This window comes from Drosophila willistoni (assembly GCF_018902025.1).
Source record: "Drosophila willistoni isolate 14030-0811.24 chromosome 2L unlocalized genomic scaffold, UCI_dwil_1.1 Seg196, whole genome shotgun sequence".
Taxonomy (NCBI): Eukaryota; Metazoa; Arthropoda; class Insecta; order Diptera; family Drosophilidae; genus Drosophila; species Drosophila willistoni.
Window position 1 is genome coordinate 3,097,855 of NW_025814048.1, and position 27,782 is coordinate 3,125,636.

Genomic DNA, 27,782 nt, shown 5'->3' on the forward strand with positions numbered 1-27,782 from the left:
CATAGGCCAATAATCACGATTGTCCAGAAAATGAAGGAATGTAAAAAATAGAGAATAAGTTATTAACACAATATTAACCATAATGAAGATAGTATTTTTGCATTATTAAGTCATAAAGTGGATTTTTGGACTTGTCTCCTTGTCTGGTTATTAGTTTACAAACTCAAAAACGATATACTCTGCCTTTCTATTAATATGTGAGAAAGAGAATGCCTTAGTATGACCAGCTTTACATTGAAATTATGTATTTTATGTGAACTTTAATATTTGTAAACTCACCAACTAAAAAAGTTTATTTGAATGTAATGAAAATTTATTTGGATTAAATTAGACTTAGGTTTATGATGATAATACTTTTAGCCAGCACTGTAGACCGACTCACTCCCTTTCTCTTTCTCTTTCTCTCTTTTACTCTGCGTCTCTTCCAAACATTTCTCTCTGCTGATCCTAATTGAGCAGTTTTGTGTGTGACTTGTTTATTTTGTACAGTTTGACAAGTACTGCTCAGCTCGTTCAGTTCTGTTCACCCCCTCAAACACACGCACAGAGGCAAACACATGCACACTATTGTTCTCTCTCTCTCTCTTGGCCATCATGTCGCATGGATATTCCACCCCGCCCCGTATGAGAAGCAAACGACTTGCTACGGTTGGCCCATTCGAATTCAGTTTCTCTCTTGCGTTGCTTGCGTGCGGTTCTCGAGCTGCTCTCGCGTTGTTCCCCCCCAAAGGAGCCAGCTCACGTTGCAAACACTTTTTGACCCGCCGGCGTTAACGACGCGCCGACACGTTACTTAAGCACAAAATCACAATTCTTAATAATTAATAATAGCGAAGGAAAATAAATAAATACACAAAAAAGATTTCAACGCACACCAAAATCAAAAAAAAAAAAAAACAAAAAAAGGAAAACGGAAAATTTATACACATCAAAAAGAAATGGGAAAATAATTTACGCGCAGCAAAAAGCTAAAGCCAATCATCAATCGAAGTCAGTTTGTGGTCTAAATATAAATATATACCGTTATATATAGAGTTTAAGTGTTGTTCAATTTGTTCAAGTCACGGCAAAAAGCAACGGTAAAAATAATTCGCAACACGTGTTAACACACAGTGCGTATGAATGATCTATTCACTCTGCGTGTGTGTGTGGGTGAGAGAGCGAGATACATAGATCAAATAGTATGTCCATGTATCAAGTGTGTGTCTGTGTGTGTGTGAGTGTATATCAGACATATGTCTGACAAATATCTCGTGGATAAGCACAAAAAATTCTCATCTATTAGTGTTAATATCTACATAAATCTGAAATAGTTGAAACAACAAAAAGCTAAAAAGCAAAAGCACAAAAAAAGTTACTGCAAACAACTGCATAAAAAAAAAAACACGGATACATATCAGACCGATTAATCAGTAATACTTCTATAGTTATATATCTTCATAGGTAAGTCGCAAACAATTGCCGACGGCATAAATCAATATGTATTCTGAATGGATTTGATAATTAGATGCAAATATTCTTTGTTGACTAATGCAAAAAGTCTTTTTTAATTAAACGCTCACTACATTTAAATTTTGAAATTGTTAAATGAATATTTCTAAATTTTTAAGATTTGCTTATTGTTAGTAAAAATAATATTTTTTATTTTGGGAATTGTCATTCTTTGGAAATTTTCCTTTATCCCACTTAGTTAATAGTTTGATGAGGGGTCAAAAATATTGTCTATTTTTTCATTATTTGATCTTAGTTAATGCAATCATATTAATAAATTATTATTAAAAACTATTTATTATGATATTTACTGAAATAATCATTCCTTTGATGGCACCTTAGATGCCAAAAATCGTAAAAAAAAGATATATTAATTATCGATCGAATTACTATAGTGTTATCTTGACAATCAATTATTGACTATTTCTTATTTAGAAATAGGCAATACTTAGTTCATATATATCTTCAAATTATGAATAAGCCAAAATATTGATTTAAAATTTATAAGATTAGGTTTTCACTAATTAAATGATATTTCTTTAGGGTATATATTATTATGCTTATTTGAAAGTTTAACGAAAGGACACAAATAATGAATAATTTTTCTTTTTTGTCATTGCTATCGGACTACTAATTTGTTCCTCGTTTTTAGATATAGTTTATATACTATAAGTCGGTTATTAGTGGAATGCTCTTCTGATAAATGTGTGAAATAATCATTTGGATGAGATATTGATATGAGATATGATGATTCAGATAGTAAGAAGATGAATCTGATCAAAAGTAGTTACGAAATTTACATAATTAGAAGCAAAGGATTTATATAGTTGAGAATATTTCTAAACCTTTTAAAGGAATGGAAAGTTAAAGATAATTACTCGATATTTAAAAGTAAGAAAGTTAGAGGATAATCTCTAAACGTTTCAGTACCAAATTTTTTTATGACACTCAAATGGATTACCCAAATATACTATAAAATTCGAATTTGAAAGTATTTTGAAAGTAACAATGCATTTACTAACTACTTTCTACAGTCTTATAATCCTTTACAGAAGCTGTTAGATATATCTTGGTATATAGATGATATAAAACCAGTTGATATCATCATAAAAGTATTTTCGATATTTGTACAATAATTTTTAGCATTTGTTTTTGAGGAATTGCTTTTGTGTGTTTTATATCAAATTTGGTTGCACTTTAAAATTTATATATTCCAAATTGCCTTCACCAAAAATGCATTTTAAAGGCACTTGAGAATAGCGAAAAATTCTATTTGAAAATCAACTAAAAACAATAATAGCAAATTGCTTGTTAGAGAAAGAGAGGAAAGGAGAGAGAGAGAGTGAGACAGAGAGATGGAAATTTTTGTTAAAGTTCATATTGTTGTTTTTAATCAAAAACAGAATGCAGAAAATATTTTCGTCTACATTTTACATATGTCCAATTGTCCATGTGGGAAAAACTAGCTAGCTGAGTGGTTGAGTGGGTGAGTGGGTGGTTCAATACCAAAGATATTTCTTAGCTTTAATTAGAAACACACACACAGAGGGACACACACATACACACAGACACACCTAGACACAAACGTTTCCAGTTGTCATTCATTCATCTCAATGAAGAACGCAAAGCAAAATGGAAATGAGAATTTTAATGAAATAACATTCAGCACGCGGGTCCTTGTTTATTTTTTAAATAAACAAAAGCAACAAAAACAACAAAAACAAAACAAAAAAACAATTTAAAACATATCACACAATATCTGTTTTATCATACAAATTTTTCTATGGATTTTATAATAAATTTTTATTTCATAAAGAAATTATTAGCTTAACTGTGGCAAGTTGCTTAGTTTCTCATTTCTTTCTTTGGTTTTTTGATTTGATTTGTTAATAATTTTTTATGGGTGGGTGTTGCCGATGTCGTTGCCATCTAAATAGTTTATTAATGCCAAACATTTGTGAGTGTGTGTGTGTGTGTGTTGGTCTTTTGCATTTTTATTGGAAACGTTTAAAATAAAAATGAGAGATAAAGATAGACACAGTGTGTGCGAGAAGGAGGAGGGAGGAGGTCGACGAGGGTTAGAGGAAAATACCAAGAAATATGTAGAAATGGCCAACGCGTGTTTGTCGTCGAATATATTTGATTAATTGAGTGTGGAGATGAGTGCAGATGTTGCGTATCTGTGAGATACAATTTAGCCTAATGCAAAATACTTACATCTGTATGTGTAAAAACGGAATCAATCAGCATACATCTTATTTATAGATGTTTAATAAGAAAGCCTGAAAAAAACATCAATGAATAAACATTCGAAATGTAAAAGTTGTAGATTCTTCATCAGCATAAATAGTAAAGTTAATCTCCATTTACTTTTCGACGGTTCTTATGAAATCTTCTTAGCTTATAGCCTTCTAAAAAGTGTTCTTTAAAAGGTTTTAGAAACTGAAAATTAGTTAATATTAGACTGATTTTATTGAAGGATCAATCATTTTTCTATAGAACATTCATACATACATATGTACATCCTCTCTATTACTATATGTAAATGTTGGTTTAACAACTTCACTTCATTAAAAAATTGATCGTCTTTTCACAATCCATCTAGAAGACTAATTTGACGCTGCTTAGCTTCAGTTTAAAGTTTTTGGGGCTATCCTTACTCAGAAGTTTTCTATTCCTTTTTTTGTTCTTCAATTAAATTTTTGATTTTATAACCAAAACAGATCTATTTCCTATTTAGATATGAATATATAAGAATTTATCCCCTCTCTTTCCAGCATGTTTATTTTAAAAATATTTTTCACTGTAATATTTCAGTTGTAGACGTTGTTTTCATTTTTCACTTCATCTAGTTGTAATTCCCAATTAGTTTTAGCGTTGAAAAATATTAATTTCTAGAAGGGTTAGGAAAGTCTTTCCTAAATAAATCAGCTCACTCCTACAGTAAGTCAGTCATATTTATTCTTATGATTCATAGACTATTAACTATGTACATTATACATTTTTACATGCTTACAAAGGTATTATACGCCTACATGGTTTTAACCTGTCAAATGTTTTTAACTTGTTAAATATTTATGAGGAAGTTTTGTTCAAAATGATTATTAGGCTCTTAAAGTTGATAAAAACGTCCTAACTGTTTCCTAATCTCAGGTCCATAACATATATATGTAAGAAAATAACATAGTGTTCTTTAATCTACCATCCTTTCCATTATTAATGGAACTACTTATAACTATTGCATATACGAATTTGAATATGTATAAATATATGTATTTATGATTATTTGAATTAAAGAAAGTCTTTTAGTCTTTTGGACAATCTAAACTGATCTTCTATGTATTTAAATCTAACGTAAATCCTTTCAAATATCAACTATCATTCGGTTTAAGGCTTGAATAGAATTCCAACAGGTGGAAAGTCTATTTGTAAATGTTAATCTACTCCTAATATTTTTCAATATAAATTATATGTTGAATCCGATTTTAAAGACAAACTTTAAACCAATCCCCTCAATTCCACAGAATTCATTTAATTTGCTATCGATTTCCGATCTTTTCATCTCACAACTCTTAAAAATGATAATATCCACTCAGATCAAAGAACATTTTGTTGAACCGATTGCAAATTGATTAAAATGTTTCCTGTTTTAATGACTTTTGGGAGGGGCATTTTTATATTTTGTTCGTTTTGGGCCAAATCTCTCAATCTGCCATGCAAAATGCAAACATAATTCACGCATTTTTCACCAATTTTCGCCAATTTTTCGGCCCCAAGATAAAGATACGCTGCATATGTTATAGCCATGTAGCTTTGATGATTTTACGCACAGGCGTAAAGAATTTGCAAGGAAAAAAAAAACAGAAACTGAAACAGAAAATGTTCATTCAGTTCAGTTCAGTTCAGTTTGGTTCGAGTGGCGGTACTTTGGCTAATTTACATTTTACGTTTTGAGTCATTCAGCAACTGACAAAAAAAAAAAAGAAGAAGGGGCAAAATTGTATGTTTGTTCTGTTTGTTTTTGTTGTTGTTAATGTAGCGCAACAATTTAAAGATACAGATACATTTTGTATACAAATTCTGTCAATGTGTGTGTGTGTGTCTGTGTGTGTGTGTGTTTTTTGCACATTAAATTGACAAATTTCATTCATTTATTTTATTTAAATTTAATCTCTTCACGCGTTCGCCGAGTGCCAATTAAATAGAAAATTCTATAAATATATAGAAGGAAAGCAAAAAAAAAAAGATAACAAATGTTTTTCTTCGCTTATTAAATTGGCCATTTTCATTGACGTTTCATTTTCTCTCACTTTTGGCTTTGTTTCTCTTGTCAATTCGCTGGAAGAAAATGTGCCACAACAGGTCCGAAGGTAATTGTTGATTACATTAAGTAAACACAGACATTGTGGATAGTTTGAATCCAGTCATTCGTACTGGTATTAGTCAATTGCATATCAGTGCTTGGCACCGACTTTTGTAGAGTATCTTTAGGCCACGTTTATAGTTTTCTTGCTTTTGGCCACAGTTTAGTTTTCAAGCTCAGGCCATAAAGAAGCGAAATCCACCCAGCGAGAATTGGTTGTAAAAAGAAAAGAAAAAACAAGTGTTTGTATCTAAGATTAACCTATCCGATTTCCTAACATTCCTCAAACTTGATCAAAGTTTGTATTTGTGTGTGTTTTTTTATAGTAGTTGACTTTAATTACAAACTAATTAGCCCAAAGAGCAAACAAAGAAGAAAAAAAACAATCTTACAACTCAATAGATCTCCAGTTTGGGTGTCCCCTTTCAAATTCTCCCGCATGACACAATCCCAAATAGACAGATAGACAGACCAACAGACAGGGGACACAAACAACAATAACACTCCAATTAAAAGCTTATAAAAGTCAAAAGACAAAACTAAGAAAAAAAAACACAACTAGAAATCTGACAGATAACAAGTTGGAAATTCGAATTTGAAAATTTGTGTAAATCAAACTGAAAATAAATTAAATTAATTTTATTTTAGGTAGGTTGGTTGACACGATAAGCATCTTTCGACATCAGAGAGAGAAAGAGAGAAATTCAAAGCCAACCAAGCAAACGGCAGCCAAAAGATGCATTTTGATAGAATAAGATAGAATATCTTTAAGGTTGCTGCTGCTGCAGCTGCCAAAGCAATAAACTTTAATACTACATAAAGCCAAAACCCACAAAAATAGGTCAACAACAAGTTGGTCAACTAAATTAGTTAAAGTTTTTCATTAACTAATTGGACATTTGATAAGAGAAATAACAGATGGAATGAGAGTTTTCGTTTATAAGTTATTACAAAAAACTGCTACTTAGTGAAAGAGTTTAACATTTATGTTAGATAACTACACTAGTATATGTTTTTTTTTTAACTAGCAAATAGAAAAGAAGATTTCTCAACTGAAGAATTCCTAGAGAATATACATATTTATGTATAGATATGAATAGATTTAACTGGTGCTGGTCTAAAACTTCAATTTTGAAAAAATAAAACTTGGTATCGGGTCATAAATTAATAGAAATAGTTCAGAATACATATGAATCGGCCCAAATACACAAGATAAATAAAGCCAAGCCTAGCTATATCTTAAATCAAACCCTTGTTCGATCTCTAAAGCGATATATCACTGAACTTTTTATATATTCTAATATTTATGACAATTTTAAAAGCTTTAGATTACATTAACCAAGACTTTTACCAAGGCATTGGTTCATTGCAATGAACGAAAACTACTAAAAACTATCTAAACTAAATCAAATGTTTTGCATTGGCATCTCAAACCCAATCCTTTTTCAAATCTATATACATATATGTATGTATATTATATATACTATATATGTAGGTTTTTTGTTGTTTACTTAATCATTTACGCAAATCAATATTGTTGTTATTTTTTCAAAATTTAATTGTGATTACCTGTTAATTTGTTAGACAGATTTTGAATACCTTTATGAATGCTAATTGAGACACCTAAAAAACTGACATTAAATGATTAAATGTTTCTACACATTCTCAAGAGAATGTTAAACAAAACAAACAACATGAACTCGAAAATGGCTTTTCATAATCATAAGCAATTAAAAATTATGAAATTGAATGGAAAACTAAACAAAAAGCGGCAGGAAAATCTAACTCAGACCCCATTGGGTGTCAATTATGATTAACTAATGGGAGTGAGTGGCTACTTCCGAAATATTCTGATCTCCGATTAACCAAATAATGCCCCCCTTCAAGTGTGTGCCCCCCCTTTGACCCCCTGGGCGCGTCGTCTTACCCCTTTTGCCACTCTTTGCGAGCTCTTTTACAAAAATAAACCGATTTTTTTTTTTTTTACACAATATATGGGGCGCGTGGTTTGGTTTGGTTTGGTTTTGGTTTTCTGTATTCAGTTCGTAGAAAATTTTCTAAAATTACCAGACGACGATGTCGCTACCATGCCAAGCAAGAAAGAGAGAGAGAGAGCACAAATAGTGACTAAGTGAGAGTGAGAGGGAGAGAAAGCAAGTGTATCTGTATATCCCCCAGATAGAATATCTTACAATGCCTTTACAGAATTCAGTTTTCCATTTCAGAGTTTAGTTTTTCTTGTTGTTGTTGTTGTTGTTGTTCTCTTTTTCGGTTTTTTGTTTTTGCAATCAATCGTGGGGGCCAACTCATAGATACACAGATCTAATGACGCGTCGAGAGTCCAAGAGATGAGAGGCCAAAAATGCTGGCTGAGATTCGAGATATTCTTGGATCTGTTTTCACTGTTTTGTTGTGTGTGTGTGTGAGTGTGTGTGTGTGTGTGGTGGGGCAAGCATCAAGCAGATTATATACATATACGAAACAAAATATATATAACATTCACATTATTCGGTATTCGGTTCTTTCGGTGTTTTTGGGTTTTCGGTCTTTTTGGCTGCTGTTGTAACAAAAATACCAACGCCAAGTTGCCTGCTCTTGAGTCATCGGCCTAGACTAGCCGATGATGATGATGATGTTGTTGTTGATGATGATGATCGTTATAGAATTTCTTTCTTCAGATTCTCATTTTCGTCTTTTTTTTCTCGTTTTTGAGATTTTTTTTCGTTTTTCTTTGCTTATTTTATGTTTTGACGCAAGTAAACAAGCAAAAGCGAATCTGAAACGAAATACGCTATACATTTTCAATCCAATTTGCTTTGTATATGCATAGAGACTGACAGGGGGGGAACAGAGGGGATTCCCATCTCTATGTATGTGTGTGTGTGTGTGTGTAGATCTTGTAGATATATGAAATTGCACACAAACATCTACTAGATACATTTCTACATGTGGTAAATTCAAATCTTTTAAACATTTCTTTTGAATTGCAATCAAGTGAAATTGTGAATATGAAGTTGCCCCGGGAAGGCAAATTAGTTTTCTACTAAAAATGTTTACATAATCGCAAAACGAACATACATACATAAATACTTATGGAAAAGTCACTAGAAACATCTTTGGAAATGTTTACACTAGTTTTTTAGGCCCAGTTTATCATCTTAAAGAGCGAAATCCTGCAATTTTCTGTGAACTCATTACAGAACCTTTTCAATAACAAATCGTTGCTTGGAAAACAGAAATATCTGTTTTAGGCGTTCCCTATGAAATAATTAAGTCATATATAAACTTAATTATTGTTTAGAATTATTACGAAGGCTGAAGATAAGGAGTTAAGAATGTTCGTATCACTTTCTAAACATAAAATTAATCATTTTGGTTTTAAAATCTGTTTAGAGAGTCAAAAGATTCAATTTTTAATATAAGCCAAGTTTAAAATCAGGTAAAGAAATTTTTAATGATTGGGAGGGTAATTTCATCCGATGTCAAAGCGAATAAATATTTAATATTTAAGGTTTCCAATTCTTTAGATTTTGTAACCCTGTGAAGATTTCTATCTTTAGGGATTACTTCATATATTTCAGATCAGATATTTAAGGTTTCCAATTCTATATCTTTAGATTTTTTAATCTCTTTTATGTGAAGATTTCTATATTTAAGGATTACTTCAGATATTTGAGATCAAAGAAAAACTCTTTGGCATCAACAATTTTGATTATATTGACAAAGAAACTCAAATAATTTGAAGAATTCTATTACAATTCAGTTTCTTTAGAAAAAGTTTATATATAAAATTCTTGCAAACTAAATGGATTAATTTAAACAAGATACACTTTCCATGAGACTATGGGAAACATATTGATATAGGAAACTGTTTACACTATTTTGTTTATATAACTCTCTGAAGTGATCCATTTAAACATTCCAAAGTCTCCCTTTTCTTATATAAACTGTTTATAGTAGATCGAATACCAATCGAACTAAAGAAATGACATTGAAAAGAGTAAACCGAGTTGAAAGTATTTATTCTGCGAAAATATTTTTTAATTGAGTAGTTTATGTAATCTTAGAAATTTCTGTATATAATTTGTAGAAGAAATGACATTACGATTATATATGTAGTTTTTACTGGAAATTGTATTGTTTAATTTGTTAAATTTCTAGAAAAATTATTTTCACACTTCGATTTCAACTTTGCTTGCCTCTAAATTGGTAAATTTTTGATCGATTTTGAGAATTTAAGTGTTTGTTTTCTTTTTTGAGTGAGTAATATTAATCTGCATTAAAATCCTATAAACTAAATTTTAAAATTTCGAAAATATTCTTATTCAAATTTTTGTTTTTTTTTAAACTAGGTTTGGCTATGAAATTAAGTTATAAACTTCTTTTTGTAATCCTCCAGACTAAGACTTATAAAGATCCTGTAAAAAATCAGAACGAATGAATTTTAAAAGGTTTATTGAAATTTCAATTTTTTAACTATTAACAAGCCTCTTTATATTTAAAAAAAAATATACATTTATTTTTTGAAATGTAATAATATCAAATTTACTTTCCTGTCTTTTCGTTGCAGCGCTCAAAATACCAAAGACTCTTGTTTACCCTCCCCTTCCACCACCCCCACCCATTTATTGTATATCACATCTTCTCTTCCCCCACCCCCGGCACAAAAAGTCAATGTATTAATTGCACCTGATAGGGAATCGTGAAATTTAACGCACAGGAAATAGGAATCGGTTTTTGTTTGCCCCACACTCACCCGCCCCGCACAGTTTTCGGAAGAGGCAACTAACATGTTGCAACATCATGCCACAGATTTCTATGATTTGGCCGCGGCGAATGCGGCGGCTGTGCTAACTGCCCGACACACGCCTCCCTATAGTCCGACGGGATTGAGTGGTTCGGTGGTGGCGCTGCATCACAATAACAACAACAACAACAATAGCACAAGCAATAACAACAACAATTTGGATATGTTGACGCACAATGGAGGAGGAGGCGGAGGCGGAATAGTTGCCAGTGGAGGTGGTGTGACCACTAGCTTGCACTTGAGTAGCAACAGTAATGGCACCACAACAGCAGGAGGAGGAGGAGGAGGAGGCAGCGGGGGAGGCGGTGGTGGTGGTGCATCGTCGGGTAGAGAAACTCTGCCCAGCTTTGGCTTCACCCAGGAGCAAGTGGCCTGCGTGTGTGAGGTAAGTGAAGACTCTGGACTCCACTGGAATAATCAAAGAATATAATTTGTGGTCTATTTTGCTATATTTGTCTAACTTTTTAAATGATCGTAAAACTAAGAAAAGTTTAATAACAATGATTGAAGCGGAGTCTAGTTAATGTCTACATAAAAGTTTATTGATAAATAGTTTAAGCTAGTTTTTACTTTAAATTTATTTTGGGGATATTTATTGGAAACCTTTTTATGATACAATTTAAAGAAGTCGTAGGCCAGTCGTAGGTAAGAAACAACATTTTCCCGCGTTTTAACTAAAAACTATGCGGGTGCTTTAAAAAAATCATCAATTTATTATTATCGTTATTGAAAAGTTATCACAAAATAACAAATTTCACTTTAGATCTAAAAGAAAAGTAGCCAAGACCCTAAGATTATTGTATAATAAATTCATTTGTAGATAATATATAATCAAAATATTGGTTTTCAGTAGTTTAGGTTATATTTTTGAATATTTCATATTTTATTTTCATCAGGCTTCAATTGTGAATATTTTCACGATGTTTGTGTTGTTATAATTAATTTTCATCAGGCTTCAAGTCACTATTTATTTTTACTAAATCAAATGACCTGAAGCCTGATGAAAATTAATTATAACAACACAAAGATCGCGAAAATAATCACAATTCGAATATTTTATTTATTTATATTGATTTAGTAATTTTTTAGCGATTGTGAAAGGGCTTTTTTAATGAGAGTTTTTCAATGAAGGCAACTTACTCCCCAAAACCTAAAATTAAACCCTGAAACGGGTCAAATTTCGAAATCCAAGAACGATTTCTCGATGTCCTCAACCAAAATTATAAGCTATATCCGACACCATTAAACTACATAGTTACTTTATAAGTTATAATATGAAAATAGGTGAATCATAAACCTTAAGTTCTAAGAATTTTCTTTGGAAAATGTTTCATTATAGAGTTTAGTTTAGTTTTAGCTTACATATAAACTATGCAAGTTTGTTGAATTTTGCATATCAAAAGAAAAAAGTTATACTAAAAATACTACAAATCTAGATAGGGGTTCTAAAAAAAGCCGATTAATTACCTGTTTATTAGACGTACAACCCTAAAGAGTCTACATCGAACTGGGACTACTACATTTTAATCTATATACTCTTCTTAAAAGACTCAACTGATTATAACTGACACTAAGTAGATTAGTTCTTTCATTCTTTAGCTTAATTATCTTATAAAATAATAGAAAATTACAATTACTTAATTCATTTATTGTCTCTTCTATTATCTAGGTACTCCAACAGGCAGGGAATATTGAAAGACTGGGCCGTTTCCTTTGGTCGCTGCCACAATGTGATAAACTGCAACTGAACGAATCTGTACTGAAGGCCAAAGCGGTCGTTGCATTCCATCGTGGTCAGTACAAGGAGCTCTATAGACTGCTCGAGCATCATCATTTCTCGGCCCAAAATCACGCCAAGTTGCAGGCCCTGTGGTTGAAAGGTGAGAAGACAACTCATTGCAAACTCCCCTCACTCCACCTCTCTCTCTCTCTCTGAAACACACAAACCAAAAAAAAAGGAAGAAAACCAAACAATTCTTTCACTTATTTTTTTATATTTTTTGTTGTTGCCGTTGTAGCGCATTATGTGGAAGCCGAAAAACTGCGCGGAAGACCTTTGGGTGCTGTTGGCAAATATCGTGTTCGCCGTAAATTTCCATTGCCTCGCACCATTTGGGATGGCGAGGAGACGAGCTACTGTTTTAAGGTGAGTCCCAGAGTGAAGTGCATTGGAGTAGACACCTCCTGACCGCCTGACTGCCAGCCAAGACTGCCAACTCCCCAGGCAACTTTTCATTTTAATTGTGGCAACCAAGAAGCACAGGCAACAAAATAAAAAAAGGGGGCAGGAGAGTGTACTATATAGCAAAGAAATCGTAGAAATGTTTGACTGGCTTTTTTTTTCGTTGTTGTTTGTTCCTTTCGCATATGTGTGCAATGTGTGGTAAACGCCTTTCAACTTCAACTGGGCGTGTCCTCGAGGGGTTGGTTATAATTTACATTGTTTACACTTTGGTTTTATCTCTGCAGGCTTTCAATTGATTAAAAAAAACTCCACCAGAAAAAAAGGGGGAAACTATTAGCTGGAAAATTAGTTAACCAACTTAAGAACCTTCTGTTGGTAAGAACGTTTTTAAAAGGAGCTTCTCTTTTTTTTTTATTTCTTTTAGGATTTCTTTCTTTTCTCTCTAAATGAACTTTTGGCGTGATCTTTGGGGGAAAATCTCTTATTGTTCAATAGACTATAAAGAAACTTGGGACCAGCCTTGAAACCTTGATTATATATTTATATTTTTTATCAAGAAAACAAAAGTCTTTAAACATTTTTGATAAAGAGTTTAGTATAGGAGGTAATTAGGTGTTGTATTACCTAATCTTTTATCTCTATCTTTAATGTTCTTCCAAATAGAAATTAATGAATCAAATGAATTTTGTGTACACAAAATCTCACAGTTTATAATGTGAAAATGAAATATTTATATGGCGAAAGTTTAATATTAATTATCTTCTTTGTAAGATTGACATCGAGTCGGCTTTATTTCCAAGTATGAATAACTTAAAATATAGGCTTCACTTTTTTCAAATCTCTGCAATATTGCTTGGGATAGGGTTGAACATACGTGGAATGTTATTAACAGTATGAAGTGGGAGAACTTTGGCCCCTAAAGTATGTAATAAGTAGTCCAAGAATTCACTTTTTAAAAATACAAAAGAAATTTTGGAATAGTCCTCGAAGCAAACATTGTTTATAGACATTTTTCCATTTCAATATACTAATATTAACAAATTTGTTTAAAACCATGAAATCTTTTCCAACCTATTGCATACCATAAGGGGCACATTTCATCCATATTTCACAGCAAAGCTGAATCTAGACCTACTTCTTAAACATGACGATAGAACATACGAATATTCTTATAAATAAAATAATATAAATAAATTATTAAATACATTTAAGTGCATAGAAGTAAAAGAATATACTGAAAAGCATTATAAACTTTTGGAAGTAATTCAACATATAAAATTGAAAGAGGTCAACAACTTTTGCATTTTCTACATACAAGATGATGAACTTAAAGCTATCTTTCATTAAATTAAATAACCAATTTTTAGAGATAGTTTAGCCCCCCATAAATAGGTCTACTAAAAGAACAGTTTCTCATAATTCTAAGCTATTTAGTAATGGCAAAACGAAGACCAGCTTCTAATTAGCAAAAGGCAGTTGTATAATCATATTCATTTATAGTTGCCACTTTTAGTGACTCTAAACAAGTTAAGAAAACTTTGCAAAGTATGTATACATATTCGCCTAGTTAATAGCTATGTTTAACTATTACTTTATTTTATTTCAACTAAATCTATTTTACTATTTAATGTGGTTTTCTTCTTGTTGTTTTCTAGGAGAAATCCCGTTCGGTATTGAGAGACTGGTATGCCCACAATCCGTATCCATCGCCGCGTGAGAAAAGAGATTTGGCCGAGGCCACAGGACTGACCACGACACAGGTAACAACTCATTCCCATTGCCATCTTCTCATCATCATCATCATAAGAAGCTATGTTGACAATTAGATTGGATTAGTTTGCCAAAAAAACAAAAAAAAAACTTGAAATGACAAACGCATCTTTTGACAAATTTCATTTGCTATTTTTCACAAATGCCAAATTTCCACATGTTAATTGTATGTCATTAATCATGGTACACACACACACACACAGTATTTTTACATAAATTATATATATCTTTTTGATTTTTACAGGTTTCCAATTGGTTCAAGAATCGCCGACAAAGAGATCGAGCAGCCGAGCATAAAGAGTAAGTTTTGCCTATATAAAAATAAGATCCAAAATATAATATAAATTGTATATATATTATAGAGAACAATTTTGTTGCATTTTATACCTGATGACAATTACTTACTATTAAATTAGTTGCTCTTGTTTTTGTTGTTGCTCGTGTATCTCATGAGAAGGTCGAGTAATTAGTGTCAAGGACATCAAAAGAGAGAGATAGGTAGAGAAAAAAAAGACATTTCGCGGCTAAAGTCATTAACATAATAAACCATATATATACAGAATATATAGCACACTATATAGATATATATTTATATATTCATATTTTGTTGATATATTTATGTGGCCATATGTCTGCCAGGCCTTGGCTACTAATTAAAAACTTCTTCCACAGCAAAAAAAGAATAATAATAAGAATAATAACAGAGAAAACAAAAACTAGAGAAACATCTGCATTTCCGCTTAAATAAATAAGCCGAAAAAATATTTGTTAAACTCTTTTGTATGCGCTGCTTTCCTTTGCACAAATATTAAACATCCTTTCGATTTTCCCCGAGAATCCTTTTTGCTTTGCCCGCTCTCTTCCACACTCTCTTCTCATGGGTTTTTGCTAGATTTTTCTTTCTAGTTTCAAGAGCGTTAGAAGTCAGGCGAAAAGTAAATATTGAAAAGAAAAGAAGTTTTCAAATATATACCCTTTAATCTTTTGTGTTTCAAGAAGAGTATAGAATTCAAAATAATTCATAAAAAAAATAAATTAGAAGAAAGCACTCTGGAAAAGATATTAGTACTTATACTTTTCTTTACTTTTGAAATAAATCCTTGATTATTAGATTTCAGTATAGGTCTGACTAAATTTATAATTCATTTCATTTCATTAATTATTTTATTTACTTAATTTTAATAGGTATGTTCTTACACTTAAATTATAAGAGTGATATAATAAATTCACTGATACAAAATTACTCTAAGAGTTATATTTGAAGTCAGGATCTTTAAGCCGAGTTAGACGTCTTAAAGGTAAATAGTCACATGTTTTCAGATGACACCAAAATTGTTGGAGTTCCAAGAAAAGGTCTGTAGATCTACCCTTATAGGAAACTAAATTACAATCTTTTTAACTAAAATTTTAACTATAGAATGTAGAAATTTCTTAGGAGAAATTTATAGAAATTATTTTTGCAAATCAAATTTATATAATAATTGAAATTTTATTAGATATACATTACTCAAAGAGTTACTTAAACCTCTAAGAAGGGTATTCATTTTGCTCCGATTGTAAGGCAAGTAAGAGTAATGAGATTTTTATAAGAATCCAAACGAATTAATTCCCAAAAGGGATTTAATTGCTCCCAGATTCACTAAGCTAGAAGTAGCTTGAATAAAACTAAGAGAAATGTTTCAAAAATATTTTCCACGTAGAGTTTAGAGTATAAAGAAAGTCCCTATATTTTTGTGTGTATACTCAATTGCTTACAGGGTATAAGACAAAGCCGTTTTTCCATGCTTCTAATTTCGTTTTGCCGCTACAATTGCTTGCAGTGTATTTAACAAGTCGTACAAGTTCCTCTTTCCCTTTTTGAAGTGTTCCGTTTGCCATTTGAGATAAAAATTTTTTTGTGAAAATCATTTCCGTTCTCTTATTTGATTATATTTTGAAGTGGTTTTTGGCTAAAACTTTCTCTAGGCTATTTCCATTATGGACTAAATGGTATATCAGTTACCAACAAGCTACAAAAAAAAGTCGGCAAATGCATAAAAATATGCATTCGTATATACATAAAAAATAATAATAATAAAAGCAAAAAAAACCAACAGAAAATTGTCGTAATAAAAATAAAAATTGCAATGCCGTGGCAACCGCACAATGCACATGCATCTACACACACACACACATACACCCAAAGAGGGTGCACAACTCATACATTGAAAAAAAATGTATCTCACAGATACATATTCGTTGGGGCTGCCTTTTTTGCTTCTTCTTCTTTATATGTGTATTTCAACGTTTCGCTACGATACGATAGTTTACACTGCGTATAGCTTCACGTTTTTGTAGTTGTTGTTGTTGTTTCTTCCATTGTTGTTGTTGTTGTTGTTGTTAGTGGTAATTTGATATATGTTTATGGCTGTTGCCTTCGTCAGTCGGGCAGGCAGGGAGCAGCAGGCAGAGGCAGAAGCAGCAGCAGAAACTCAACGTCTCTGCTACTTTAACTTTTTCCATATTGTTTTATTATTTTTGTACTTTTGCCCAGCCTTGCACATACACACAGTGTGTGTGTGTGTGTGTGTGTGTGTATCTACTCCCCATTTATAAGCCCACCTCTAACCACACACACACACACACACACACACAATGGCGCCAAATCCAAGCGGCACTTTGAGCCCATTACTTGTGTTTTTTATATTTATATTCACAATTTGTTACCAAAAAGCAAACTCATTTTCAAACTTTAACACACACACCTACCACTTGTGATGGTGTTGGTGGTGTTAGTGGTGGTGGTGCTGGTGGTAGACCATCATCATCATTTTAGCCAAAGACAAAACACAATGCCATTCGCAGATAGTCCACTGCCGATGACATGGCCGTGATAATCACTCGATATCGATCCACATACATGGTCATGAATAGCAAATGCTTGCGATTGGTCACCTGAAAGTTCCACATTTCGCTGCTGGCATTCAAGAGATTATAACTCTCCGGGAATTCCACATCCCATTGCTGTTCGGCAACATATTGAAAGATGGCATAGTAGAAAACGAGAACAGCCACCGGATAGAGCAGGGGCAGCATTATGAAAAAGAGTATTCCAGATGTATAGATCACTTTAAGGAGCGTTGGAAACGGCAGCGACTGCATCCAGACGCGTAGAAAGTGGTCAAAAATCGGTTGCATATAGTAGACCAAACGTCCCGAATAAGATACAGTCTGCCACTGCAAGGACAATGAAGGGGAATACTTTGGTTCATCTTACCTCTCAATACTTACCGCTTTGCGTTTATGGAAAGCCTTGTGCCAGGTTTTACGCATCTTTTATTTTGCTCCTTGAACTATTTCTACGGTTAATTTAGTTAAGATTTTGATTGGAAAATGTGATATAAAAATATTAAGTAAAAACTTTAGCAAAAGAGCCTACTACTTGCAAGGAGTATAAAAAGGAGTTACAAAATATGGTAAAAAACTCGTCAGAGTCCACACTTGGATACAAATATCCCCAGAGATATAATCGTAAAATATATGATATAAAATTAAAAACCTTTTTGTTCTTTTCAACTTTTACTATTCAACTGATGCTTACAGCTTGACTAACTAATTTCCATTTTGATAGAGTTAACAAAGTTGAAAATAAAGGCAAGTTAAATAAGTTTTACTCCAATTAAAATTACAGATATTTTTTAGAAACCATTGAAACTTTTAATTAAATCTAGTAATAGTTATATGAACAGGTTTTAATTAAATGAAAGTGATTTGGTTAACCATTCAGCTTAAGCGTAAATATTTCCTATGGAATTCTTCTTTATTCGATTGCTAAAAATCTCTCAAGTTTGTTTAATGTTTTTGTAAGAACTTTTGGATTTGGTTATTATCGATTTAAGATCAAATTTCAAGACCATGAAGAAGTCCTGAAGGTGATATCTCTTAAGTCTTCCAAATTCTAGGCTAATCTTTATATTTAGTTATAGTTTTTTTTAACGTATCTTGAATCATTTATTAAACTTGCTTTGAAAAATGTATTCAACTATTTTTTTTTTCAGAAAATCGTATTTCGAATTATAAATCTAATCCATTTTATACCCTCTTCTAAATCAAAGTTCAATATTTTTCTCCCTAAGCAATGTAAATTTCTCTATAATATGGCATTTTCCTTAAAAACTTTTCTCTTAATTTTCCCCAAACTGTTAACTAACGACGTAGAGGGAGAAAGATTAGGGAAATTTGCAGATATATCTTCTAATTGATTTGCATCTGTGATAATATCCAATATCTACCTCTATTACTCACCTTTTGGTGATCTTAACAGCTACTTCTTCTAAGCTACTTTCATGTGTCTTTTGAGGCGAGAGAGAAAGATGCTATCCGGGTCGCAGAGTCCCAGTGCCATTTCCATTCCCCAGTTCTTGTTCCATTTCCAGTCTATCCACCACCGTCATCGTCTGGTCATCCCCTCATCCCTTCTCATCCTTCTTCTTCGGTCTTTCATTCCAGTGAGTCGTTGTTCATTTGGCTGTGTATGTGTCTCTCTCTCTCTCTATCTGTCTCTCTCTCTCTCTTTCTCTTTCTCTCTGGGTCGTCATCATCATTTTGCGTTCGTCGAATGCCACGGTTGGCTGGAGGGTAGCTGGCCAGAGTATCAGGTTACCACAAAATGTGCGTGTGTTCTTTATACGTTCGCCTTGCCTCACTCCCTTCGACTCCCCCTCCCCTCTTGCTCTCTGCCCCCTTTCTGTCTCTCCAGTTATTCATTTTTATTCGTTTTATTGTACATTCTGTTTTTATTATTATGTATTTTGCGCTTTTGCCCTCGTCTCCTCGTTCCCGGGTTTCTCTTTCTCTCTCTCTCTGTCACCATCACTTTGCTGCTTTTGTGTTTGAATTTTACGTCTCGTTTGTACCCCCCACCCCGCTGAACGCCCTGTAGCCTGTCTCTCTCTCCTTGATGGCGTTGATAATGATGTCGTCGTTGGTGATGATGGACCGGTATGTGCCACAAAAACTGAGGCATCATTGTCATCCTCATTGGCATTTCGTCTCTTTCATGTTCCCTTTCTCTTTCTTTATTTTTGGGTGGAACGATCTTCAAGAACGGGTGGCCCATGTCAAGTGACTGCATTTCGACCTCCTGACTATAATTAGAACTTACAACTCCCTGCCCCCGAAAGGGGTTTTCTAGGGCTTCTTCAGAGAACGAAGGGCATAAGCTGCTTAAGCTAAAGATTACATAAAAGTTGAACTTCTCAAAGATGTTTTCCCCATTCAAGGTTACAAGGGAAATTATCCTAACAGCATCTGCTCTGTCCACGATCACGATCAGCGACCTTTAGCTTGGCAATTAAAAGGAAACTACACACAAATGGGGAAAGGATTATTAAAAACTGTCAAAACAAAGGTCTAGCCAGCATAAAATGCGCCACACGCCACATAAAGACACTCTCCAATACCTCGATCCTCCATCCTTTCACGATCCTTAGTCAAGACTTACATAGTTGTGGACAATGGTACCCCATACTAGATCCAGCTCTGGGTCCAAGTCTGAACTGTTGTTAACCACACACAAGCGTAAATTAAATGATAATTTATGATCAACACCTTTTCAGGTTTCCCCTCTCTCTCTCCCATCCACTCTTGGGGATCTTCCTCTTGTCTCTGGGTCCGTTTAGTTGGGTGTCCTGCTGGGCACACACGTCCCCGTATCCATAAGATTTGTGTACCGATCGCGCAATGCGATAACTCAACCTGTTCGTTCATCCCAAAGATCATCATGATCATCATCTCTTTCCTTTTCTCTCTCTCCCTCTCTCTCTCTCTCCCTCTCTTTCCCTCTGAGTGTGTTTTTGTAGGTTGTTGGTTTTTCTGAAACAGCGTTTCATTTTTGTGGCCTATGCTTGTTTCTTTTCTTTCTTTTGTTTTGTTTTGGTTGTTTTTTTCTGAATTGGGATTTATTGGCTTATAATTTTTATTAGCAATGGAATTTCTGGGAACCATAACCATATGAAATGTGTCGTTAGTCGAACAGATTCCCATCTTCTTAGCCCTTTTTTTGGTGGGAGAAGGAGGGTTTGGTTAACTTTTGATTAGTTGAGCAAAATCAGCTGACAAATTGATGAAAAATCTGTTTCCAATAGTTCATGGAAAATGTCTCTTAATGTACTCATTTTCTTTAAATTTTAAAGCCTTTCAGGCTTACCTTCTTGCTTGTTTATTTATCCATTTGTAATCAAGTTCTGTAAAATACTAAAAAGTAAATCATTTCAGTAATCAATGTCAATCAAAAAGTGATTCATGTTCAAATCAGTTTTCATTTTCAAATTTTAAATGCATTTTGTATCTTTTCGAAATTTAACCATTAAAATGTGAAAAATCACATGCAAATTATGCAACAGACTTACTTATCTATTAATAAGTATTCTATTCTATTCTATTAACTTATTTAATTTATTAATTTACTACATTACATCTTTGTTTTACTTTTAGAATATTTTTTTATTTTATTTACTTAATTTCAATCCTTTTTTAGACTTTTTAAATGTGTAAATATGTTAAATATGTTCTTTATGTTCTTATTTAAGAAGAATTATGTTCTTTATGTCCTTAATTCTTTATAGATTTACTTCCTAAAATCGTAATTTAGTTTTTTATTTCATATATTTTTTATAGTCTTTCGTTTTGTTTATTTATTTACCTACATTATAATTAATAAGTATACTATTTCATTGATTTACTTAATTGTTTTATTATCACTTTCTTTATTTTTATCATTTTATTTCTTTATTTATTTTTCTTCATTCTATTTCATGACATAATTACTTAATTTAATCATCTACTTATTTAGTTATTTGTTTACTTATTTCAATATTTCTCACTTTAATTTTAAAGCGCTTTGCTTAACACCTTAAATTAGTCATAACTTAATAGTTAGTTATTGTTTCCCTCATTGCTTCACCAAGTTATTCCTTTAATTTCTTAAATATTTAATTTTATGACAAGATACTTTTCCAGTAAGTAGAAAATTAGTTTCTTGATTTAAACTAAGTATTAGAAAACTTTCTTAAAGGCTACTCAGCTTCCTCGTCACTCTGTCTTCATCTTACTCATTTCTTCTGGACATGAACGATCTTCTGGTCTTCATCATCGACTGCTCCAGCTCCTCACACTCTTTCCCTCTTCCCTGTCTCCATTAACATAATCCGATCACGCATTATTACCAAGCTAATGAATCTGCTTAAGGGCCACAAAGTTGGCTTAAAAAATATATTTAAAAAAAAAGAAAAAATCAATTGAGCAAACAAGTAAAACACAGAGAACAAAAAAAATTAATTCCTCCTCGATGAGCAAGCCCCGAAAAAGAAAAGAAAGACAAGAGGAACCCAAGGAGAACCCTAACTTTAGACCACACAGAATACTCAACAAAGTCTGTCCTATATGCATATAGGTTTAGCTGCTTCTTCCTCTTCCTTTTTAGTTATAGGTAGACTTGTATTTTGTTATAAATTTCATATGACATTCACTTCTTGAGGCTGCAAAATTGTCCTTGAGAGCGTTCAATATATATGTATATTATTTTATAATGCAAAATCTGGAATGGTGTGTAAGGCGGGGAGGGGGGGCAGGGGCAGAGCCAGGCCTTCTTAAAGTGGGCGCTGCCTCAGTGTGTTAATAAGTGTTGCACTAAAGCGGAAGAGAGAGCGAGAGAGAGAGAGAACTTTGAAGGAGATGGGACATAGGAACTAGTTGATGAAGGGCACCAGGGGACTGGGGGGGAGGACCTCGGGACAAACAACTATGAAATTCTGGTAATTCGATATCATTGTTTATCTGCTGCCCTTTTTTGTTTGCTTCCCACTTTTCGTTCATGGCTCGGTCTATATGGCTATATATCCCCATTGGATGGACAACATTTGCAGCCATTTCTCATTTTTAGGTTTTTCTTTTTTTTGTTTTGTTTTGTTTGCTTAGTCTGTTTAGATGGAAATGTGTCTCTCACTCTCAATGTGTGTGTGTGTGTGTGTGTGTGGGTGTGTGTTTGGCCATTATCGATTTTGTTTTGTCTGCAAAAAAAAAAAGAAACAACAACAACAAAAGCAACTTAAAGTTGCCGCCTAAACATTCTTTAATCAAGAAATCATCAAACGATTTGCAGCAGCAAGAAAAATTATTCACCCATTCGGCAATTATTTTGTATGATAATTCTCTATCAAAAGAGTTCTCATATTTCTCTAACAAATGTGCCCCCCCTGCCCATTTTCCCCCACCACCCCACACACACACACAGAGAGCCGAGAACAGATGCAGAAGAAGTTCAAGTTCAAGCCACATGATCCACATGGCAATTATGAATCGCTGTAGGTGGCTCTGGCCACTGATCCTTCATACACTGCTGTGGATATGAATGTGGATATGAATCTACAATTACATGATTGCCGATATTCATACACACACACACACACACACAGACACAGGCAGCTGTGCCCAGACTCTGACTCAAAGGAAACCAAACCAAGTCCCAGTCCTCAGTACCAGAGAACATCGGGGACCCCCCTAAGAACTTTAGTCAAGTCAGCACATAATTCAACGGCCAAGGGACTTGGAGGTTTAGTGGGGGAGAAGGGCAGCTGTAGCTGACTGCCTTGTTTTGTCAGAGATCCCCCTCAAAGATCTCTCCCAGTCTCGAATGTTGTTGGTCACAAATTTGTCGAGTGTGCGCTTAAATGTTTTGCATGATCTCGCGCTAAAGTTGCAATCGGAATCTGGATGGGGGCGATCCATTTGTTACTCTTTTCCATTTACAACGGGTATTTATGACTAGCCGAGTTGTTGTTTAATTAATCAACTTGTTTGTAAGAGTTATTATTACAAGTAAAATTTATATCTATTCAAATGTATATTCTTTTTATATAGATAGATATTAGAAGTATTTAAGTGAATGCATTGAGTTCACTTTGAAGTTATACTAAATGAATCCAAGTGTATTTATTCAAAATCAAAATCCTATAGAATGAATGCAAAATGTAATGCAGTTGTTTTATATAATCGATATAAATCATATGTCTTTACATATTACAGCCTTTTTAGAAAATAAATTCAATCTTAAATTTCATTATGAAAATTCAATTGTATCTTTATAATTAGTAAATCAACTGAAGAACATTATTTAACGTCTTCAGAACCGATTTAAAATGGGGAAAATCAAAAATATTTAACGCCCTTTGAATAATTCTTAAACAACAATCAATTTGGTGTTAAAAAGTGAAAAGGATAAAGTTATAAATCAAGGTTTTTGGTTATTTTCTATACATCTGCAGAGTTCCTACTGTTTGAAATATTCTTAGCTCCACATAGGACTAAAAATATGATTTTTTGTTATTTGACAAGCCTCAAAAGCAACTTACAAATATATGTATATAGTTATTTACTGATTAAATAATACTTTTACTATTGGGGAAAAAAGGTGAATAACACCTCAAAAGGATTCTGAACTTATAGAACAATTTTAAATGTTTTAAAATAACTTTTAGTAGGTAAAATAGATGTCTTTTAAGCCTGTTTATTTATTGGCTCTATAAATAACTTAAAAATTGACAATTTTTCAAAAAATTTATAGTTATATATATTATATATATATTTTTTGAAATTACATGAAATTATGCAATGGAATAGAAACAAATTTTTGTTCTCAACGATTTTATAATTTTAAAATTGTTAATACCAATTTATTCCATTTATTACCGATTTTATTTTGCATACAACCTGGAGACAAGGATAAAAACTATTTTTTTTTCTTTTTTCAAAAAAAGATGTCAATTTAAATTAAAATAATGCAGTTAGAGTATTATTATTCACATATAAATAACAGGACAAAAAGTAAGAAAACAAATTGTTGTTGTTGTTGTTGTTGCTGATTGTTGTCAATGTCATCAATTTGTGTTTTTGTTGTTGTTGTTCGAGTCAAAACTGGTTCTGTCCATTGGCTGATGTTGTTGTGGTTAGTGTATAATCCTCTTTGGTGATATCTCCCATCCTCCAACTGCTAAAACTGCTGCTTCCTTTTCCCTTAGAGAGTCTACTCAACACTTTAACCGCTAATATTATTTGGCCAAGCAAATTGTTTTGGCATCAAAAACGAGAAATTTGTCCTAAGTAAGCTTGTTATGAGGGCAATGTATTAGCCATTAACACGAGAGAAAAAAAAGGAAAGCGGAACTCCAACTATTCCCAAGTGGCCACCGAAAATGAACCCTCAAGTGTGTTCCTCACTGGATGGGAATGAGATGGGATGGGATGGGGATGGACACTTGAAAGTCATTTTCGGAATCAGCCACAAATAATAAAAGTCAAGCTACTTAACTTTTGCCAGAGACTCTCAAATAACTCACAATGAAATCAGATGCCCGACTCGGGGGAATGTCTTCAGTTTGCCATCTCTCTCACACCATCTATCTCTCTCGTTCTCTCTCTCGCTCTAGTTTAGAGTATTTCTGGCATTTCCATTTTGGTTTTGACACCTCAGAACATGAAACCATTCATAGAAATGAGAGAAGCAGACAATTTCCTTCCGGTTTTCATTTTCAATTGTCATTTGCCATTTGTTTATAAATAAAGTTGTTCAAATAAATAAGTATATGTATTTATTTGAGTGTGTCTGTGTGTTTGTGTAATTGTTTGTTTTCTGGTTGTTGACAGTCGTAAATTAGTTGCAACAATTGACACATTTTAAATGTAAACGCTGCGGACATATTCCAAAATACAACGAGACAAAAAAACCATCTGCTCTTGAGGTTACAGTTTGACAAGCACTGAGTGGCATAAGGCGGGGGGGAGGGTGCAAAGCGTTTGACACAAATTGCAATTAATTTCAACACTCAACGTCATTGTGTCATCCTTCCCAGTCGTCGCATTGAAATGTGAGATGTGGCAGGTGGCTAAAGCGACAACAGAAAATGGACAGTCTCAAAGAGCAAAAACAAATGAAACAATTAAAGCGATCAACGTAAAACATAAAAATTGAATCATGTTTTAATAATTAATCAACAATTTTCATAAATTTCTAATTTGAAAGGTTCGAATTTTGTCACCTTTTTTTGTTTTCTAAACTTAACACAGTTTAATAAAGTTTCTTTTAAAAATATGGAGTTCTGCTGAGTTGAAATTTTTTTGAGAATTGTTTATTCATTTTAAAAGAGCTTTAAATTAATTTTTTGATCAATTTACCAATTTTTTTACGGGCTGATTCTACGGAATTCCATATATAATTACACTTTTTACTACCTTTAAATGGAACAAAAATATTGAAAAATTAGAAGAAACAAATTTTAGCTCGATTTTTAATGTAAGCATTAGGATTTTTTCGAAATTTTGATTAGGTAACATTTTAACACTTATTAAAAGAACTCATTCCAAAAATAAATTGCAGTTATTGGAAATATTTTCAAAAATTAAGCTTAAATTTTTGTATTCATGCTTCGTATTAATTCAACTCCATTAATTTAATGAAGGAAAAAGGCAAACACGTTTTAAAAATGAACATTTTCATAAAAGTTTTGGAAAATTTAATATTAATTAAGAAGATTTTAACAGATCTGACTTAGTTAAAAAACCTAAATGTTCTTAAATTTTATAAATAATTTAGAACTTGATTAACAAAGTAAAAATAAGCAGTAAAAATACGCAAATCGACACTAAGGACTCTCATTTTTTAACTTTAATAAATAAGCACCAATAATTTTAGTACTAAGTTCTACAAATTACTATTACTAGTTAATTCCAACTCTATATAATTAATCATTTTTGTTTTTGTCTTTGCAGCGGCTCAACTGATAAGCAACACTTAGACTCATCCAGCGATTCAGAAATGGAAGGCAACATGTTGTCCAGTCAAAGCGCACAACAGCAACACCAACAACAGCAGCAACAACAATCCCCCAATAGCAGCAACAATAACAACAACAACAACGGCTTACATTCACAACAACAACAATTGCATGTTGCAAGCGAACAAAGTCTGCAACATCATCAGCAACAGCAACAACAACAACAGCAGCAGCAACATCAACAACAACAACTGGTGACAGCAAGTGTTGCTGCCGGTGGCAATAAGAATGCAAGTAACACGGCAGCAACACAAATGCAAATGCCTCCCCTCTCCGCAGCCGTTGCCTACTCCCATCTGCATAGTGTGATGGGGGCAATGCCGATGCCCGCCATGTACGATATGGGTGAATATCAGCACTTATGATTCTAGTTGGAGGCGGCTGCTGCTGCCAGCACCAGCAATTGCAGCAGCAGCGGCAACACAACCGGCGGCAGCAACTTCATCGGCAGCGGCAGCAGCAGCAACCATTTCGAATACGAGTGGCCAACGGCAACTGCTCTGCGTCAACGGAGTCAGCAACAGCAATCGGAGGGCTTTTACTTTTGAAAAAAGGGAAAGAAAACAAAACGACAAACAAACAAACAATTTCATTTCAAATCAAGGCACTTTAGCATTTCTTCCTGCAACAAAGAGAGACAGAAATAGAGAGAGAGAGAAGGAGAGATCGAGAGAGAGAGTTATATAGAGGCAACATATTGCAGCACAAGCCCCCAAAATAAAATACAAAATATACAAAACTGCATCAAGATCTGTGTACATAGCTAGGCTCTAGTTTTAGTGCAAATTGAATGGACGCAACAGCAAGGGGCAAAAGGACATGCAAGGACTCGAGTCGAATCCCCCAACTGTGGTGACTCATTCAATTTGCAAAATGCAAATCAAATCGAAATGTGCAAACAATTAAATTAATAATAAATATATTCTATATACACAATACATCTCTATGTATTTAAATTATACATTTTAAATTGTATGTAGCTCTTAGAAATTATACTATTATAAACAATTTTTTGTTAACAAATAATTACAAGAAAAAACAACAAAAATCAACAAAAATTAAATTATTTTCAATGTACAGCATTTATTTATTTTTGGTGTATGAAGGGGGGAGGAGGAAGTCGTTTCCTTCATTAATATTAAATAATGTTCAAATGGGAGAAAACAGAGAGAGAAGCAGTATCAGGAACGGTTTGCCTTCTGAATTAATTGGTTATTGAACATTAATTCGAATGTTAAACGAACCTTCAATATTGAAAATTATATTAATTTTAAGTCCTTTGATTTCCAAAGATCCCAA

At 33.0% G+C, this 27,782-nt stretch overlaps 2 protein-coding genes across 2 annotated transcripts; one reads left to right on the top strand and one right to left on the bottom strand.

Moving 5' to 3' along the window:
• Positions 1–667: 667 nt before the first annotated feature.
• On the top strand, positions 668–27,520 carry LOC6640541 (protein sine oculis). Its single transcript, XM_002063589.4, has 7 exons — positions 668–1,443; positions 10,425–11,046; positions 12,331–12,541; positions 12,680–12,807; positions 14,502–14,606; positions 14,861–14,916; positions 26,419–27,520. Exons 2-7 carry the CDS (start codon positions 10,645–10,647, stop codon positions 26,846–26,848), a joined length of 1,332 nt encoding a protein of 443 aa, XP_002063625.1. The 5' UTR covers positions 668–1,443; positions 10,425–10,644; the 3' UTR covers positions 26,849–27,520.
• On the bottom strand, positions 17,280–18,170 carry LOC6640542. The gene is made up of 2 exons (XM_002063590.4): positions 17,887–18,170; positions 17,280–17,832 (listed from the first exon to the last, which is right to left on the bottom strand). Exons 1-2 carry the CDS (start codon positions 17,926–17,928, stop codon positions 17,428–17,430), a joined length of 447 nt encoding a protein of 148 aa, XP_002063626.1. The 5' UTR covers positions 17,929–18,170; the 3' UTR covers positions 17,280–17,427.
• Positions 27,521–27,782: the final 262 nt, after the last annotated feature.

What these genes read in the sequence shown, in the direction of transcription:
- LOC6640541 (XM_002063589.4), top strand. Translation starts at nt 10,645, where the DNA reads ATGTTGCAACATCATGCCACAGATTTCTATGATTTGGCCGCGGCGAAT. An exon ending in GCAGGCCCTGTGGTTGAAAG is followed by an intron (nt 12,542 to 12,679) that starts GTGAGAAGACAA and finishes TTGCCGTTGTAG; the next exon opens with CGCATTATGTGGAAGCCGAA. An exon ending in AGACGAGCTACTGTTTTAAG is followed by an intron (nt 12,808 to 14,501) that starts GTGAGTCCCAGA and finishes GTTGTTTTCTAG; the next exon opens with GAGAAATCCCGTTCGGTATT.
- LOC6640542 (XM_002063590.4), bottom strand. Translation starts at nt 17,928, where the DNA reads ATGCGTAAAACCTGGCACAAGGCTTTCCATAAACGCAAAGCG. An exon ending in CTTTCCATAAACGCAAAGCG is followed by an intron (nt 17,833 to 17,886) that starts GTAAGTATTGAG and finishes TTGTCCTTGCAG; the next exon opens with TGGCAGACTGTATCTTATTC.